The sequence below is a fragment of the Marmota flaviventris genome, chromosome 1 (genome assembly GCF_047511675.1).
Source record: "Marmota flaviventris isolate mMarFla1 chromosome 1, mMarFla1.hap1, whole genome shotgun sequence".
NCBI lineage: Eukaryota > Metazoa > Chordata > Mammalia > Rodentia > Sciuridae > Marmota > Marmota flaviventris.
Genome location: NC_092498.1, coordinates 94,659,347 through 94,679,425, shown reverse-complemented (window position 1 = coordinate 94,679,425; position 20,079 = coordinate 94,659,347). Strand labels below are relative to the sequence as shown.

The following is a 20,079-nucleotide window of genomic DNA, read 5'->3' as shown; positions in this document are numbered from 1 at the left end:
ATTAAAATTTGTGAAATAAAGAGAAAGTGGAGCTCAGAGGGAAATTGATAGCATTGAGTGCAGATATTAGAAAAGAAGAAAGATCTAAAATCAATCATCTAAGCTTCCACCTTATGATAACAGAAGAAAAAGAAGAAATTAAATTCAAGCAAGTGAAGAATATAAATTTAAAAATTAGAGCCTAAAATTAAAATTAAGAAATTAATATAAAAAATCCATAAAACCAAAATCTAGCTCTTTAACAAGATCAATAAAACTTATAAACCTCTAACCATGCCAAGTAAGAAAAAACAAGAAAGGACACAAATTATCGATATGAGAAATGAAAGAGAGAACATCATTATAAACCTCATGATGTTAAAAGGATAAATAAGAAACACTATGAAAAACATTATGCCTCTAAATTTGATAACCTAGATGAAAAAGGCCAATTCCTTGAAAACCCCAAGCCACCAAAACTTACACAAGAAGAAACAGAAAATACGAATAGGTATTTCTATTTCTACATCTATCAAAGAAATAGAATCAGTATTTAACCTTTGAAATAAAAAGCACCAGGCCCAGATAGACTAACTTGTGAATTCTATCAAACATTCAAGAAACAAATCATAACAATTCTGTATAATCTATTCAGAAGAGAAAAACTAAGGGAATACTTCCTAACTCATACTATGAAATCAGCATCACACTAAAACCAAAACCAGACTGAGACATTATAAGATAACTACAGAATAATATTTTCTATTCTCAAGAACATAGAGAAAAAAACTTCATGAAACATTAGCAAATCAAATCTAATAATGGGAAGAAATTACATACCACAACAAAGTAGAACTTATCACAGTTATGCAAAGCTGGTTCACATACATCAATTAATGTAATCCATCACATCAACAGGCTCAAAAAGAAAACTTGAATGATCATATCAACAGATGCAGAAAAATCATTTGAAAAAAATCCAACCTCCATTCAATATAAAACTCTCAGTAAACTGGAAATTAAAAGGAAAATTCTTCAACTTGATAAATACTACAATAAACCTAAAACTAAAACTATACCATTTTTACTGGTACATTATAGTTATAAATAATGATGGGATTTGTTCTATAGTCACAAATGCATAAATATAACAACATAATTTGGCCAATATCACTTCATCCTAACATTGTACTTAATGCTGAGAACTAGGATCTTTCCTACTAATATCAGGTACAAGGCAAGGATGCCTCTCTCACTAATACTTTTCAATAGCATAATAGATGTCTTAGCCAATGCAATAAGACAATAAATGGAAATAAAATGCAAACCGATTGGGAAGGAAGAAATAAAATCATTTTTTGTTTGCAGATGATATGATTTTCTATGTAGACAATCCAAAATAATAAACAACAAATCCAGGAACTAATAAGCAATTATATCAAGGTTGCAGAATAAAAGGCTAATATACAAAAGCGAATACTTTCTTATGTACTAGGATTGAACAAGTAGACACAGACTTCACAAAAAATGAGCTCAAATGGAGCTCAAATGGGCTTAAATGTAACAATTAACTCCATAAAACTCCCAGAAGACGATATAGAAGAAAATCTAGATGAACTTGGGTTTGATGATAAATTTTTAGGATCTAAAATGTTATGAGCCATGAATAAGGAACTGATAAACTAGGTATCATGAAAATTAAAATTTTTACTCTACAAATAGACAATGCCAAGGAAATGAAAATGTCAGTCACATAAATGAAGAAACTATGTGCAAAATAAAAACATCTGATAAAAACTATTATTCAAAATGCACAAAGATTTCTTGCTGTGGTTTAGATCTTGAGTGTTTCCCAAAGGTGAAATCCACAGCTTAGTCCCCAGCTGTGGCACTATTTGAAGGTGGTGGAACCTTCAGAATGTGGAGCCTAGTGAAAGGAAGGTAATTGGGGGCATGTCCTTGAAGGGGCTATTGGGAACCCAACTCCTTCCTGTCTCTCTCTCTTGTTTTCTGGCAGCCATGAGGTGAACAGGCCCACTCTGTCACATACTCCCATCATGATGGTCCTGTGCCAGAGCATCAGGGTCAAATGACCATGGACTGAAAGCTCTGAAACCATGAGCCAAAATAATCCTTTCCTCCTTTTGAATTAGTTATCTTGAGCATTTTCTTATGAGTGACAAAAAGATAAGTAACACAATTCTCAAAACTCAATAATAAAAAAAATCCTATTTTAAATATGATACAAAGAACTTAACAGATATTTCATCAAAGAAGATATACTGATAGCAGATAAATACATGTAAAGATGCTAAACATCATATGCTCTTAAGGGATTGTGAATTAAATGAACAAGGAGATACCATAACTCACCATTAGAATGACCAAATATCAAAACAACTGAAACAGCGAGTTTCTTTAAAAACTGTCTATAGCCTTTCCGTGCAATACAGCAATTATACTCTTTTTTCTTCTCTTTTCTTTTTTTTATTTGTTCATTTTAGATATACATGACATTAGAGTATATTTTTGACATATTATACATTCAAAGAGTATAACTTATTCTAATTAGGATCCCATTCTTGTAATTGTACATGATGTGGAATTTTACTGGTGGTGTATTCATATATGAACATAGGAAAGTTACGTCCGATTCATTCTACTGTCTTTCCTATTCCTATGCCCCTCCCTTCCTATACCCCCTTATACTCTTGAATATTTATCTAACTGAACTGAAAACTATGTCCATGCAAATAGCTACACATGAATGTTTATAGTACCATTATTCATAATCATCAAAACCTAGAAGCAAACATAATGTCCAGTAGGATTTTTTTAAGCCTGTGGTACAAGCATGCAATGAAATATTTATTATTCATCAATAAAAGGAAATGAACTATCAAGACATGAAAACACAAGGAGGAAATTCAAATGCATATTACTGAAGAAAAGAAGGCAAAGTGAAAAGGGTTTATACCTTTTCCAACTTTATGACATTCCAAATATATGACATTCTGGAAAAGACCAATCTATGGAAACAGCAAAAATTTAGTGAACACCAGAAGTTAGGATTGAAGGAGCGATAAATAGGCATGGCATAAAGGACTTTTGGGACAGTGAAAATACTCTGTATGATGCTTCTTACATGGTGACTACATGTCATTACACATTTGTCCAAATCCTAAGAATGTACAACACTAAAAGTGAACCACAGTGTAAACTATGGACTTTAGATAATAGTGATGATATCTAAATGTCATTGTAGCTTAGGAATTTTAGCAAATGCACTGGTAGGGGATGTTGATATTGAGGCAGCTATGAATGTGTGAAAGCAGGGGTTTGGAGGGAAATTTCTAGATGTTTCTTTCAAATTTTCTGGGAGCCAAAAAAAAAGTTTAAAAAAATGCAACCATTTTATTCTCACTTGCTGCTCTGGGGAAAAAAGAAAATAGTGTTAGGTGAAAATGGTTCTCATGAGTTTGGGTATTTCCTAAAGATATCATATATCATGTCTAGTCTATGCCTTCTGTCCCAAGATTAGTTAAGAGGGAATGTGCTACCTTGTTACTTCTCATGCATCTTGCATATTTTAATGATATTAAATTTGTGTGGATTTATGGGGCTCAGTATGTTATCTTTTTGTCAAGAGGAGTACTTCTCACTTTAAGTCTTTGGTGATAAAGTCCTACCTTAAAGGATCTTCGAGGATCCTTGCCCAGTTCCCCTCTCCTGTTCCCCAGATCAGAGAGGGCTAGCCTCACTCTTTGACTGAGTGGTCTCCATGTCCATTCCCACATTCAAGTTCATGCACTTGAAATTCTGCTCTCTTGCAGGATAAAGGAGAACAGATCTTGGATGAGTTGGCTCTGGTGGTCCAGAATTGCCACAGATGGGATGTTGGCCTTTGGTTTAAAACAAAGATTAAGCAGAGCCCCATCTATCACTCTCCTGAGTCCACTAAATACCAGACCCCTATAAAGACAGCAGTCATCAGTTAAACAAATGAACCATTAAGTTGAGAACAGATGTGTGAAAACAGCCACCCTCTCCTGATTTACTGACCCTCAGTAGACATTAGTTTGGCAATTGACTTTATCTGTAACAAACAGCTTGGCCTGCTGCTTAGAAGTCTTGGTTTCCTTTGACACTTTGAGTTACATCCCACACACATATACCTCCCATGAAGGGACTCTGGGGCTAAGCAGGTGACTTTCATGATGAACTATGATGAACTGTTTTTCCTTCTTAGCTCTTACTTGCACAAGGTTGATAAGCCATCATGTCAACCACGTTGTCAGTCTCATTGGGCTGGAATGAAATTTGGAGGCTTGTGGTCACAACCTATCTTCGTGTAGTGGTAGATTTATTTTAAGGTGGACCTGTTTCTCTGATAGGCTTTGATAAGACACGGTTTTGTTAATACAACAGGCAACTCTGTCTACAGGAGGATGCATGGTATAAATAAATCCTCAAGGTCCCCTCCAGCATTTGAAGGGGTGGTAGTTCAAAGATAAAATTATTAGAGATTTTAAAATTATTAGATGTTCAGCAACCATTAAAAGCGCTGCTCCCTCATTAAGTGAAAACCAGAATGTTTTGTTTGCTTTTCATTTTTGCTTTACCTTTTTAAATCTCAATTTTTATTCTGCACGTCCAGGTTTAAAATTCCTTTTGATGGGTGGACAACCCAGGTCTGTGAAATGAGCATCAGGGAAATAAACAGAGATGGGCATGGAGTGGGGAGCAGATTCAATACTTATATTTGGGCCCTGGCCAAGTGTTCCAGTGCTAACCATCAGTTCTCAAGGGTTGGACCACATATGACTATAACTGCCTGCAGTTGCAAGAAACAGAAACAACTTGACCTTGAGGTGTTTTTATTATTATTATTATTATTATTATTATTATTATTATTATTTGAACTTTGTAGTTACACATAGTGGTTGGGTTCATCCTGACAAACTCATATGTGGGTTAAATTTGATTTCAATACTTGGTCCCTCTTTTCCCTCCCTCTTTCCTTCTCCTCCTCCCTCCCTCCCCTATTTTCTTTCTTCTGCTCTCTACTAGACTTCCTTTTGCTCATCTATTTATTTGTATTTGATTGGTTCTTTGACCTGGGTTTTGAAGAAGGAAGAGGACGAAGAAGAGGAGGGTCAGGGAGAAGAAAAGAAAGGTGGCAGTAATAGTAATAGACATGGAGTCCTCACTGTAACGGTTTGATAGGGAGAGAAGTAAGGAACCTAGAGTGCACATATCATGGAACTCAAGGGCAGGGACATATCTAGGTATCTAAAGGAGACTGAATCTGAAACCAAAGGAACCCTGGTGTGCTCTCCCTGGGCTTCCTCATTCCTTCTGTATTCTGCCCCAGAACCCCTTCCTGCAGACTTGTTTTCCAGAGACTCAGTCCACATGCTGGGAGATGACTATATTACAGTCCCAGTTGACTACAGCTCCTTTTAATTTGAGGATAGTCTGGACCAAAGTCAAACTTTTTTAACAATTCTAGTTTTTCCTAAGAGAGCATCTGATTGATTCTGATTGGAACAGTTGTCTGATGAAGTTCAATCAATTGGCCAGGAATTATAGGATACAGAGTTCCCCTTTATCCTGTTTCAGTGACCTGCACTCAACTGCCATCCAAAAATATTAACTAGAAAATTCTAGAAATAATTTATAAGTTTTAAATAACTCTTATTATGAAATATTATTAGAACTGTTCTATTTTATTTGTCATTATTGTTATTAATCTCTTTCTGTGTCTAACTTATAAATTCAACTGTATGGTAGTTAAGAATGTATAGGCAAAAGTATGATATATACAGTGTTTGGTATAAACCTGTTACCTCTGCTGCATCAGGTATCCACCAAACGTTTCAGAATATATCCCCCAAAGATAAGGGGGACTAATACATCAAAATGGTTACCAGAAGCCCACCCCTATAGCTGAAGGGGAAAGTCAAGTGGCCTGGAAGAAACTCCATAAAGTGTTTTCTAGAACCCATCACTGTCCACATAATACAAAGATTTATCTCTGGGTATTACCAACCAAAGTTGTTGGATTTGTTTGTTTTTCCTGCTTTGGTTTGGTTTGAATCAATAATATCATTGAAATTTTTACTAAAAATCCATAGTTTTTCCTTCATTCAAAGCAACACATCATATGCTTTTTTTTCTTTTTTCTTTTCTTTTCTTTTTTTTTTTTTTGGTAAGCAGTTTTGGGAGTGCCAAAGAGAAAATGGATATGGAAGGTTTATCTAGATGTACACCAAAGAGCTCTATCTTTACACCATCCCAGGGAAAGAAATAATTCTATATTATATTTTCTTTACTTAAAGGAAAACAGATGGTTTGAATTATACCTAAGACAATCATTTTAGAGGCTGAGACTGGAGGATCATGTGAGTTCAAAGCCAGCCTCAGCAACAGTGAGGCACTAAGCAACTCAGTGAGACCCTGTCTCTAAATAAAATACAAAATAGCTCTTGGGATGTGACTCAGTGGTTGAGTGCCCCTGAGTTCAATCCCTGGTACCAAAAAGAAAAAGAAAATAATTTTAGGTGCTGAAGAGTGTATCATAATTTTTTTTTTGCTTTAACCTGCAAACTTCAAAATATTCTTCCCTCAAATTACACCCAGGACCTTTCTAATTGTATTTGTGGTTTCATCTAAACAGAACCTCAAAGCTCATGAGAAAGGCTGACTCAGCTGAGGGCTGTGTGTGCCCTTTCTGCCCCCAAGACCTTATTCTAGATGGAGCAGAGAGCAATGGCCAGAAATCCTTATGATCCAGAAGCTACCCACATGGGGCTCTTGAAGGCCAGGCTGCCCCAAGTAGTTGGTATTAGAATCCCTTCTGGAGACTCACCTTTCTCTGAAATAGCTTCGGTTTCCTAGTCTTTCCTTCCTGAGAGACGTTAATAGCCTTTGTTTTGCCCCATTTCCCTCTAGGCTTGAGGCAGGTATGAATGCTGATGTGGTGTGTCACACTCTGGAATTTTGTAAGCAGAACACTGGCCAACCGCTGTGCCACCTCTACCCGCTTCCCAGGGTAAGTGGGCTCCACCCTGAATGTTGTCTACAGTGACATTAAAGCCCTTTGAAAATGTCATCAAGGATGCTCAACTTCACTTACTCTGAGGTTTGGGGACAGGAAAGTCAAGATGACATTTTCAATTACTCCATGTGAAATAATATTCACTAGTTTCAACCTAGACCCCTCCTCTCAGGCTACAAAGAATGTCTTTGCTATCTAGCTATTGTGGACAGTAATATTGAGCTGGACTGGCAGCAGGCAGGAGAGTTAATCAACCAAGGAAAACAAGTTTAAATCCACTTCTCTACCACTTAAAAACCAAGCAAGTCACTCTTAAAGAGTGACCAGCTCATCCCAGGTTGCCCAGGACTTTCCTAGGATCAGCAATGAAAGTCCCACATCCTGGGAAAACCTACACAGTTGGACACCCTAGTCAGAGCTTTGTTGTCCTTACTCATAAAATGTGTAAAAGAAAATACCTCCCTCCTAGATTTATCATGGGAAGTAAGTGAGCTAGAACATAAAATGCTTAGCACACTGCCTACTATATAAAAAGGTTTTAATAAAAATGATAGCTAATGGGATTATTATAAATATCATTATTATTCAGAGACAGCTGTTCAGAACACCCTGGGTGCATTATATCATTTTGAGCAACTTTTAATTGGATTGCAGTCAAAGACAAGGCTGTAAATGTTGACACAATTCCCTCCCCACACTCCAGATGAAAGTATAATATGAAATCCTATTAGGCCTCACAATATGATTTTCACAAACTTCCTATAAGAAAAATTTCTTGATTTCTTTTCCCAGCATCGTGATTCCTCTGTTTCCATTTTATTATAAATTTTTTATTCACATTGAAATTAGAAGTCAATTCTAATTCTTTGCAGCTTAACCAGTGCACATGATTTTGCTGACTGACAGCATTAAATATCATAAGCCTATCTCCCTGAGCAAGAAGAAAGGATTCAAATGCCTGGAGTACGTGTGTATTTCATGCTTCATCCATTATTGACTACCAATTAAATTTCCCCTAATTCCACCTGAGAAGCTGTGGACTCTACTAGTTTCTAACAGAGTTAGTTAATTTTAAATTTTTATTTATTTTTTATTTTTTACAAGGTGGCCTGTATAGTTTTTTTATTCTAACCCATTATATATGACAGCAGGATGCATTTCAATTCATATTACACATATAGTGCACAATTTTTATGTCTCTAGTGGTACACAAAGTAGAGCCATACCATTTGTGTTTTCATACATGTACTTAGAGTAATGATGTTCATCTCATTTCACCGTCTTTCCTACCCCCACGCCTCCTCCCTTTCCCTCCCTCCCCTTTGCCCTATCTAATTTCCTCCCATGCTCCCCAGCCATCCCAATTATGCATCAGCATCCACATATCAGAGAAAACATTCAGCATTTTTTTTGTGTGTGTGCTTGGCTTACCTCACTTAGAATAATATTCTCCAACTTCATTCATTTGCCTGCAAATGTCATGATTTTATTCTTTTAATCCCAAGTCATATTCCATTGTGTATATATACTACAGTTTCTTTATCCATTCATCTACTGAAGGGCATCTAGGTCGGTTCCACAATTTTGCTATTGTGAATTGTGCTGCTATAAAATTGATGTAGCTGCATCCTTGTAGTATGCTGCTTTTAAGTCTTTAATTTAAAAAAACATATTATGTGTTCAATGGCATGCGAGTATTGTATTCTAATAATCACCATTTAATATCACAAGGAGGAAGTGTTTCCTGGTGTAGGAAGGTCAGTGATCTGGGCTTCTGTGATTTTCATAAATAATGCCATATTATATACACATTATATCCCAGCCCCATACATACAAAATGCTCAACTTTAAAACTCTCACAATTAAAATAGCATTCTTTACTTTTATTTTCTCTGGAGTTTATATCCCACATTTCATTTCCTGGACTTCTCAGTACAATCCCCAACTCAGGAACATCTCAACCATCCTCTTTGGGAGGGAGCTGAAGGATTTCACCTAGAAACACTCATTTTCTGCCCCAGCTGGGTGCCAGTGCTGCTGGTGGACCTTCGCCTACCTCCTCGGCAACTCCCCTTACTTCCTCTGAGGATTGCTCTGGACTTTCCTCCTCTTCTTAAATCCCCCTGAGCAGCCCCATTTCTACAGATGATCCAGAAAAGAGGAACAGTCAGAGTGAACTTGAACAGCTTCACTCTCCTCTGCCTCTGTGTTTCCTTCAATAGCAATAACTGGCATGTCCTGAGCACTCTGGGCACCAGATGCTGGGCAGAGGTTCATGCTTCATCTTGTTTAGTCCCCCATTCAACCCTAGGGTATTCAAATAAGTATAACTCCGTTTGCAGCTGAGAAAATTGAGAGTTGAGGAGTTTATGCAACTTGATGAAAGTTACTCCCCTGGGAAAGAACAGAATTGGCATCCTGTCGCTCTGCTCAGAGAGTTTGGCTTGGGTCTTATCACTGAGTCAGTGTTTTGGAAACTCCTTTGGGCATTCCTTCAAGACAGTCAACTGAAATCCCCCTATCAGAAATGACCAATGTTAAAATGTTCATTATCCTCCTTTTAATTTTTAAATACATTACATTGCATTCAAGGTTGTTTTGAGCATATATAGTTTCGTACCCTGCTTTTCCTTCTTAACGTTACATTTTGAACACATATTTTTAAATGGTACATAGTAAACCTTTTTTTTTTCCATAGATCACTTCTACAAAACACATATGAATTACCTACCCACTAAAAGCAGGTAAACATACAGGTACAGATATAAATAATCTCTAGCCCACCACAAGGCTTCCCAGTCAATGCCCCAAAGTGGCTACTCTTCTGAAATCTCTCCATAGATTAGCTCATTGATATAAAATTCTATTCTCAAACTTCATGTAAATAGAATTACACAGTATAAATGGTTCCCAACTTAAGGTGGTTTGACTTAGGATTTTTCAACTTTACAATGGTGCAAAATCTATACACATTCAGCAGAAGTCACATTTTCAATTTTCCCTAACTCTTAGTAAGAGGTTTGCAACCTTCTCTGAGATACTGAGTGGCAACAGGGAGCCATAGTTCCCAGAGGAGACATACTACAGGAATTTCCTCTGTAATAGGCTGCATTGCCAGTGTTTGGGGATATTGTGTTTTCACATCCCATCATGTCTACAAACATCCATCTGTGTGTACATGAGATGCTCAATACTTCATAATAAAGTAGGCTTTGTGTTCGATGATTTTTGCCCAGCTGTATGCTAATGTAAATGTTCTGAGCCTGTCCAGGTAGGCTGGGCTAAGCTATGATGTTTGATAGGTTAGGTGCAGTAAATGCATTTACAAGCTCATCTCAACTGTCACCTTCTCCATAAAATAATTCTTAACTCTCCCAACAAAATGTTAAATCTCCTGTCAACTATTTTCATAAAATGACTTTTTCAGTATTTAAAGTATGCAAATACTCTTCTAAATGCTTTCTATCTATTAATCCATTTAATCTCATGAGGTAGATATTGTCCATATTTTATAGATGAGGAAAATGAGGTACAGAAATGCAAAGGTCTAGAATTACATAGATTTCCTTATTGGGATGTAAGCATTGGGAAGAGAGAGAGGGAGATGAAGGGTGGGAAGAGGGGGAAAAATCAGCAGGCCAGCATTACAAAGTCCACTGAGATGGTTTTGTGTTACCCACCTGGGAGGAATTATTTTTACCAGTCTTTCCCTCGTTTGCACACAGAACATTGACTGATGCTGGTATGTGCACCTGCATGTGTATATGTTTGTACCAAAGCACGATTCTCACAACACAGTTCACAAATTGAAACTGAATGCAGCTTCTTCATGTGTACCCTGTGACTCCTTAAGCCTGTCGTCTTGGGATCCTAGTGTCACGAGGTAAAAGCCCAAGTTGGTTCAGGAGCCTCCTGTAGTCTTCTGGGCTCTATTCAGGAATCTCCTAGGTCTCCTAACCCTGAGATCCCCAGGCAGACCTTGAAACTGTGAATACATTCCCTTCCTAACTATAGATGTGCTGGAGAGAATGCTGTGTTTATGAGCATCTCACAGGCACCCTCAAGACTGACTTCACACCCCTCTGATCCACATTAAAGGAGAATCATGTTTAGAATGTATGCTCTGCATGGAGATAGATTCTTCTCATTTCTCCAGGGCCTCCAACCCACTTAAACTTCTGGGAGGGAGAACAGCTGTCTTTGGAAAGCCACCAGACCATAAAGCAGCTTTTCCCACGGTGAATCCAGTTTCTGTAGAACCCCACTCTCTGGTGCTGAGTGTGTGGGAGCGTATGTATACATAGGGACTTTGTATTTCCTGGAATCCAAACTCCCTAGAAGCTGACATAAATGAGCTTGGGAATGAGTGAGTTTTTACCCTTATTATAAGAAAGTGACATGTGACAAATTCTTTTTCAACTGGGAAATAAACAAGCTGACCTCAGGAATTTACTTTTATTTTTTAAACATCAGGCATCAAAGCATCTCTTTTAATATAAATAAGGTCTCAGGTAGCAAAGCTTAAGGGGGAAAAAATCACAGAGGACAGGAAATTGAACATTTCTAAGATTCATTAATCACTAAATTTCATTGAGTTTGAGGGACCATTCCTTTGTGTTCATAACTGTGTGCCTAGTAGCCCTGTGAGCTCATAATGTGTTTTCAGATATTATCATCGAGTCTTCCCCAAACACTGGTTTTCTTAATAACTTTTTTAAAAGTTTGCAGTAATTTTGCATTTACATAAAAGTCACAAGGATACAGCAGAAAACACCCTTCACATAAGTTCAGTTTTGCTCATGTTACCATCTTCGCATTGCCTATTAAAAACCAACAATACTATTTTGTATCTATTACTAGCAACTAAACTCCAGACTTGATTAAGATGTCACCAGTTTTTCCACCAATGTCCTCTTGCTGCTCCAGGATCTACACACAGCATTTAGTTGTCTTGTCTCCATAGTGGTCTCTGGTTCTCCATCTTTCCTTATTTTTCATGACTTTGACAGTTTTGAGGAATACTGAATTAAGTACATTTGTGAATTTTTTCTCAAGTTGGGACTTGTTTGATGTTTGTATCTTGATTAGATAATGGATTTTCAAGAAGAAGACCCCAGATAGGCAGTGTCCTTCTCATCACCGCCTATTAGGGGTACACAATGCCACATGATATCACTGGTGAGATCAAACTTCATCCCTTGGTTAAGGTGCTGCTTGCCGGGTTCCCCACTGTAAAGTTACTATTTTCCTCATTTCCTGTATTCTGCTTCCTAGAAGTGAGTCTCTAAATCCAGCCCACACTTAGGGAGGCCAGGGAGGACCATGCCACCAGCTCTTGGATATTGTTTGGAATTCTATAAAGAAGTCTCTTCGCCCCCTTTAGTTATTTAGTGAATCATTCATTTATGTTAGTATGGGCTCAGGCATATGTATTTTATGCTTTGAGTTATAATCTAAATCTATGTTATTTACTTTGTTGCTCAAATTTTTCCAGTTTTTCCTCCATTGGGAACTTTTCAGGTAGATTCTGTGTCTCTCTGATGTGCCTGCATCTTTTTTTAAGGACTTCCTTCCTTTCTGGTATGAGCAGATGATCCAAGCTCATTTTGTTGTGTCATATATTTTGTTCCCCCAACTCTAGCATAAACCATTTCTCCAAAGAACTTGGTTCCTTTCAAGGTTCCTTTCATGGAGAATGGTTTTTAGAAACCAAGATGTAGGCTGGAGTGCTCATTGCTGCTGGGGTGTCATTGCTTCTGGTCCTTCTTAATGGACAGCTAAATAAAGTATGTATGTACACAACTCACATGTACACATGTATCTGTAGTTGTCTCTGTGTCTATTCATCTCATTGTGTGTGTGTGTGTGTGTGTGTGTGTACATGAGTTCATACTGATGTCTCCAATTTCAATCCAGTCCCACAGGGTCAAACCCTGTTTTATAGGTATTCATCATCAAACATAGTTTACAGTTGAAGATTAGGGTCCTGATACAAACCTTGTAACTGGTGAGTAGAAACAGAACTCAACCCTAGGCCTTGAGCTCCAGATCTCTTCACGTCAGCACCACCTGTGCTTAGCATAGTTTATAGAGCACATTTGGAATAGCCACTTCTCAGAGCCAGTGGGAAGTAAAGATCGCTTCGGTTTTAGAGATTTGATGAAACAGCTTGAAAAGCTTAATTTCCAACAATCTTGCACAAGTGTTCCAACTTTCTCAGTACCAATTAAACCAGGTATTCTTTCATTCACTTAGTTATGCCTCAAGGAACTTTTTTTTTTCCTTTGAGTGTCTACCAAGTGCCAACCCACAGCCAGGTTGTCCACATAAATTATCCCATTACAGGTCTGCAGAACAGATATGACAGCCTTGTTGTATAAACAGGCCTACTAATAAATACCTAGAGAATGGAAAGGCTCCCCTTGAGTCCCATAGTTTCTACAAAAATAATTATTTTCCTTTTTCCAGCCAGCAAATATTTATGTAGAATGAATTATGTAGAACAGTATTCTAACAACGGTGGTGAGCAAAATCAATGCAAGTAGTGATTCTACTGGAAAGGCAGGCTTAGAAACAAAGGATGACAAAGAAACAAGTGTGCTAAAGGAGGCTCCAGGAGAAACAGGAACCCCAGCAGAAGAAGGCTGAGCTCTCTCAGGGAGAACAGGAGTGGAAGTGATTAAGCCTTCAAGAGAGAATAAGAGCTGGCCCAGCACATTAGTCCCGCCTCCTCAGCTCTGTGCCTGGGCCCTTTGCCTAGAACCCCTCTGGCTGTTGGTCGGGCCAACACCTTCCCCTCCTCCAGGTCTCTGCTGAAGTGGGTCCATTTTGCCCAGGCCTTCTCTGACTGACTTGTCTGAAGAAGGCCTCCTTCCCATCTCCTCACAGCTCTTTGTTTCTTTCATAACCTTTGAGCCCAGAGACCTCATCTTTCTTACTCTGTCATTTCCTGGGGCTGGTACATAGTAGGTGCCTCGTAGGATTGGTTGACTGAGAGATCCGATGTGAAGGGCACTGCTGAACATGTTTCCTTTAACTCTTCCCTTGAGAGATGCATGTTTAGCTTATTTTATAGTGTGAAGCCGTTTTCAGCCTAAGTCTAAAAGCTATTGTCAACAAGCTTACAAGTATTGTCCCTTCTCCTGTGACTGGCCTTCTCTTTGTCATCTGGTAACCTCCCAGACACCCCAAAAATCATCTCTCTACTTACTCCCTCATGTCATTCTTTTCTCCAACCATTCCTTGATTTCTACACATTTCCTGGTGGATTCATGAACTTGAATTCTTTTACTAGGTTTCTGGTCTCTCCTTTAAGGTCATTAATGACCTCCTGAATGTCAAATGCTCGTCTGTGAGATTGTAAGGCTGGGATTATACCTTCCCAGCTGTCTGTTCCCACTACTTGGTCTAGGGGATGGGACTCTAAAGATGCCCTATAAGTGTGTATTTAATAAATGTGCTTACATTGGAACCCAATGTTACCCATAAAATAAGGACAGTAACATCTTCATAGTACTCCTTATCTTTTCATTTTTTTTCCCAAAACTTGTTTGTATCTTGTGATGGCTTGAATATGAGCTGTTCCCCCTAAAAGCTCATGTGTGAGCAATGCACAAATGTTCAAAGGTGAAATGATTAGATTATGAGAGCTGTCAATCATCAGTAGATTAATTCATCTGATGGGCTATGGGTGGTAACTGTAGGAAAGCAGAGCATGATGTGAAGAAGCAGGTCACTGGAGGTATAGGGAATTAGATCTTGTCCCTGGATCTGTGCTACTACGCATTCTCTCTCTCTCTCTCTCTCTCTCTCTCTCTCTCTCTCTCTCTCTCTCTCTCTCTTTCACTTCTTCCTAGATGCCACTGAACAGTCTTCCTCCACAGTGCCCTTCTGCCATGATGTTCTGCATCACTCAGGCCCAGAACAAAGGGGTCAGCTGACCAAGGACTGAACCTCTGAAACTCTAAAGCCCAAAACCGACCTTTCCTCCTCTAAGTGTTTCTTGTCAAGTATTCTGTTCACAGCAGTGAAAAGCTGCATGACACCTGTCTATACTCCTAGCACATCCTCTTCTTCATCTTTTTCACAGACTCCAAACTGGGCCTGAAAATGTTTTGGTCTATCTATCTAGACTTAGACCTTCGCTGCTTATCTTTCCGAAAAATCATCTCATCATCAGCATCCATTCTGTCCTTTTCAATCCTCCTTTCTGACCAAGGACGTAGCCATTCCCCAGAAATATATCTGCTAGTTACGTCCCCTGTTGAAACAGCTCGTGGTGCAGTAGGAGCCCTGCACTTGAATGAGAACTTTCTGCAGGCATATTCTCAGAATCCCCCTAGTTCTTGGGATCCAGTAGGTATTCAATAAATGATAATTAAAGAAATGAATCAATGAATGAAAAGCAATAAGGAATTGGCAAGAGGACTGGGGTTTAGGATTGAAGTCTAATAGGCTTTTCTATTTTAAACCAATCTTCTCTAGTAACCAGCTATTGTTCTTCTTAATAAAAATATTCTCAATAAATAAATATTCTTAATAAAAATATTCTCAGGTCCCAGGTTTCATCGCACCCCACCCCACCCCACACATCTCTCTCTCTCTCTCTCTCTCTCTCTCTCTCTCTCTCTGTGGGGGGTGTGTAGCAGGGTATGAGTGCTCGAATAAATTTCTTTAACCCATATCTTTTTTCTAGGATTCAAATCTCTGAAATCTGCTTTTGTCCTCTCAGCCCTGTAATTATGACTTGCCTTTGTTGTGACAGGCTCACAAAAAAAAAATCAAAATGAATAAGTGCCCTCCGTTTAGCAGAATGTCTACGTCAAAGAAAGGAAATTACTTCCTCTGTCATCATCATCTATTACTTTGGAGCCTCCATGATTTCTGTTATGCACAATTTTAGCAAAATAGTAGCCCAGAACCCAAATTAGACAGAAAAATTAAGCTTTTCTGTCCCCATCTGATTGTCTGGTCAACCTCCCCAGCTTGTGTGTGCCCCACCCCTGTCGTCCACCTTAACTAGGGTGAGTGTGTGAGTAATGTTTCCTCAGACCTCTAGGCTTTGAAGAATACAAATTATTAAATAAGAAAGAAGCCATTTGTGTGGTCACCAGAGCTTTGAGCTAAGAAAATTTCCTTCTTGAATGATGGCTGATTTCAAGTACGATTTTATAAGCCATTGGAAAATCAAACATTGTTTCCAAAGAGACCATATATCTGAGAAAGAATAACCTACAGCCTTGGAACATTATTTGAAACATTAATATTCTAGAAGAGTTAATAAAGTTTTCCAAATTGCCCCAGTTAATTAAACCCATGGCTGTGCCCAAAAGATGACCAGAAATGGTACTAATCAAAAGGGTCTTGAGTGAAACTGACAGGCATTTTAGACAAAAGCAGTCTTTCTTTTATTCTTGTAATGTACATTTACTAAGGTGTTATGGTATGATAGAGACACATTAGGGTCTGGAAAGTAAAAGGCAGTGACAACCATCATGAAATGGAACTAAGTACTTGGCGTACATATATCATCTAAAATCCTCCCCCGCAATTGTAAGGTTATTCCATTATCCTAATTTTACAGATGAGAAAAAAAAATTGAAGCAAATTGTTGGTTGTGGAGCTGTTTAATTGACAATGTTTTTGTTAAAGTTCCTCTTTAAGCATCTGAGGAAATCATGAACAATTAAACAAATGACAGAGGAATGTAGCCATTTAGATATAGAAAATCAGCTTAAAATGAGACAGAATATGGTGTCAAGAAATAAATCCTAATGTGTTTGAGATTATTGTTTTGTATTAAAATAGCATTTCCAATCAGTGGTTAAACACTGGATTATTCAAATACATAGGACTAAAGGCTAAACATTTGGGGGAAATTTCTAAGCTAGATGTTTATTCTTTATGTCAAAATTAGTTAAAGATTAAATCAGAAAGAACACAATCATAGACAAAGAAAAACCTGAGCAATTTTATAATTTGTAATCCAAATATCACAAAGGTAAATATTAATACATCTGACTGGTAAAAACCTGCTCTGCCCGCAAAGCCAAAAGTCAAATGACAAACTAGGAAAATGTTCTTCTAAGATGCCACGTGGAGAATTATTTTCTCTATGATTTAAAGAGCTCCTTTGTTGAAAATAGGAAAAAATGAGCAAAGACCACAAACCCAATTGGTTTATAATAAAAGAAGATTAAAGGACCAAAAATTTAGGGGCAAATGCTCACCTTTTCTTACAATTAAAAAAGTGAAAATGAAAACTAGATTTCTTCTACCTCTTATGTATTTGGCCTCCACAAGACTCTTTGATGGTCATCAGACAATAATCACAGAAACAGAGAAGATTTAAATACCAGAGACCACTGTATTAAATTAGTCCCTGAATATTTGAACATTTAAAATGCTAACAGAACTGAAGACAGCATTAAAACACTTTGGACTTAGGGTCTACTCTTTGGTCTTTTTCCCAAGCATTTGAAATGATCTTGTAGAGAACCTAATCTGTATTTGTTTTTTGTTAAAGTTCATATTTGTAATTTTGGAATATCTACTTAGACTTTTTTTAAAAAAAATTTGTTTTAATTAGTTACACATGACAGTACAATGACCTTGACATGTCATACATTTGAATCAGATGGGATGTAATTTCTCATTTTTCTGAGTGTACAGGTTGCAGAATCATATTGGTCATGCAGTCACATATATACACACAGTAATAATAATGTCTATTTCATTTTACTATCTTTCCTATCCCCCCATCCCCTCCCTTCCCCTCCCATCACTTCTCTCTACCTAATCTAAGGTAACATTATTCTTTTTTTTTCTCACATCCTCATGCATGTATTCTGTATAACAATGAGGGTCTCCTTCCACCTTCCATACAATTCCCCTTCACCCTCCCTTTCCCTCCCACCTCTCTTCCCTATCTAGAGGTAATCTTCTTCCCATGCTCTTCCTCTCTACCCAATTTTGAGTCACCCCCCTTATATCAGAGAAGACATTCGGCATTTGTATTTTTGGGATTGCCTAACTTCACTAAGCATAATCTGCTCTAATGCCATCCATTTCCCTGCAAATGCCATGATCTTGTTATTTTTTAGTGCTGAGTAATATTCCATTGTGTATATATGCCACTTTTTTTTTATCCATTCACCCATTGAAGGGCATCTAAGTTGGCTCCACAGTCTAGCTCTTGTGAATTGTGCTGCTATAAACATTGATGTGTCTGTGTCCCTGTAGTATACTGTTTTTAGGTCCTTTGGATATAGACCGAGAAGAAGAATAGCTGGGTCAAATGGTGGTTCCATTCCCAGCTTTCCAAGGAATCTCCATACTTCTTTCCAAATTGGCTACACCAATTTGCAGTCCCACCAGCAATGTAGGAGTGTACCTTTTTCCCTGCATCCTCACCAGCACTTGTTGTTGTTTGACTTCATAATGGCTGCCATTCTTACTGGAGTGAGATGGTATTGTAGAGTAGTTTTAATTTGCATTTCTCTGATTGCTAGAGATGGTGAGCCTTTTTTTCGTGTATTTGTTGATTGATTGTATATCCTCTCCTGAGAAGTATCTGTTCAGGTCCTTGTCCCATTTGTTGATTGGGTTATTTGGTTTTTTGGTGCTTAGCTTTTTGAGTTCTTTTTTAAAAAATATTTCTTTTTTTTTGTCTTTTTTAATTTTTTAAATTTTTATTATTAGTTTTTCAAAACATTACATAGCTCTTGACATATCATATTTCATACATTTGATTCAAGTGGATTATGAACTCCCATTTTTACCCCGTATACATATTGCAGATTCACATGGGTTACACATCCACTGATTTACATAATGCCATACTACTGTCTGTTGTATTCTGCTGCCTTTCCCATCCTCTACTATCCCCCCTCCCCTCCCCTCCCTTCCCATTTTCTCTCTCTACCCCATCTACTGTAATTCATTTCTCTCCCTTGTTTTTTTTTTTCCCTTCCCCTCACTTCCTCTTATATGTAATTTTGTATAACCCTGAGGGTCTCCTTCCTTTACCATGCAATTTCCCTTCTCTCTCCCTTTCCCTCCCATCTCTCATCCCTGTTTAATGTTAGTCTTCTTCTCATGCTCTTCCTCTCTGCTCTGTTCTTAGTTGCTCTCCTTATATCAAAGAAGACATTTGGCATTTGTTTTTTAGGGATTGGCTAGCTTCACTTAGCATAATCTGCTCTAATGCCATCCATTTCCCTGCAAATGCCATGATTTTGTCATTTTTAGTGCTGAATAATACTCCATTGTGTATAAATGCCACATTTTTTTATCCATTCATCTATTGAAGGGCATCTAGGTTGGTTCCACAGTCTAGCTATTGTGAATTGTTCTGCTATGAACATCAATGTAGCAGTATCCCTATAGTATTCTCTTTTAAGGTCTTTAGGGAATAGTCTGAGAAGGGGAATAGCTGGGTCAAATGGTGGTTCCATTCCCAGCTTTCCCAGGAATCTCCATACTGCTTTCCAAATTGGCCGCACCAATTTGCTGTCCCACCAGCAATGTACAAGTGTACCCTTTTCCCCACATCTTCGCCAGCATTTGTTGTTGTTTGACTTCATAAGGGCTGCCAATCTTACTGGAGTGAGATGGAATCTTAGGGTAGATTTGATTTGCATTTCTCTGACTGCTAGAGTTGGTGAGCATTTTTTCATGTACTAGTTGATTGTTTGTATGTCCTCCTCTGAGAAGTGTCTGTTCAAAATGGTGATATTGAAGGAAGATGGCGGCGAGGGGAGTGTTGCCCCCGTGTGCTGCTTCACTGTGTGGGAGTATGACAAGTCAGGACAGCTAAAGGATATCTTGTTAGGAATTTCCAGCAATAGTGGGGTGCTCCGGAACCTGGAGGAAGGATTTCCATCGCACAAGGATCGGCTACGGGGACTCAAACGCGAGAGGTTTGTCGCACGGAGGGTAACACAGCTTATTCAGCAAATCGCCCCGCGGCTAGAGTCTGCAGCGCGCGCTGGGATAGAGACGCAGGGTTACAGCGCTGCAGTTTCTGCCAGCCGCGCAAG

At 38.2% G+C, this 20,079-nt stretch overlaps 1 protein-coding gene across 2 annotated transcripts in view; it reads left to right on the top strand.

Moving 5' to 3' along the window:
• Positions 1 to 20,079, top strand: part of Aoah (acyloxyacyl hydrolase) — a 214,424-nt gene that overhangs the window by 53,391 nt on the left and 140,954 nt on the right. For both annotated transcript variants that reach the window (XM_027939630.2, XM_027939631.2), the window contains exon 4: positions 6,934 to 7,033. In XM_027939630.2, the coding sequence (XP_027795431.2) occupies positions 6,934 to 7,033 (100 nt within the window). The remainder of the gene's footprint in view (positions 1 to 6,933; positions 7,034 to 20,079) is intronic.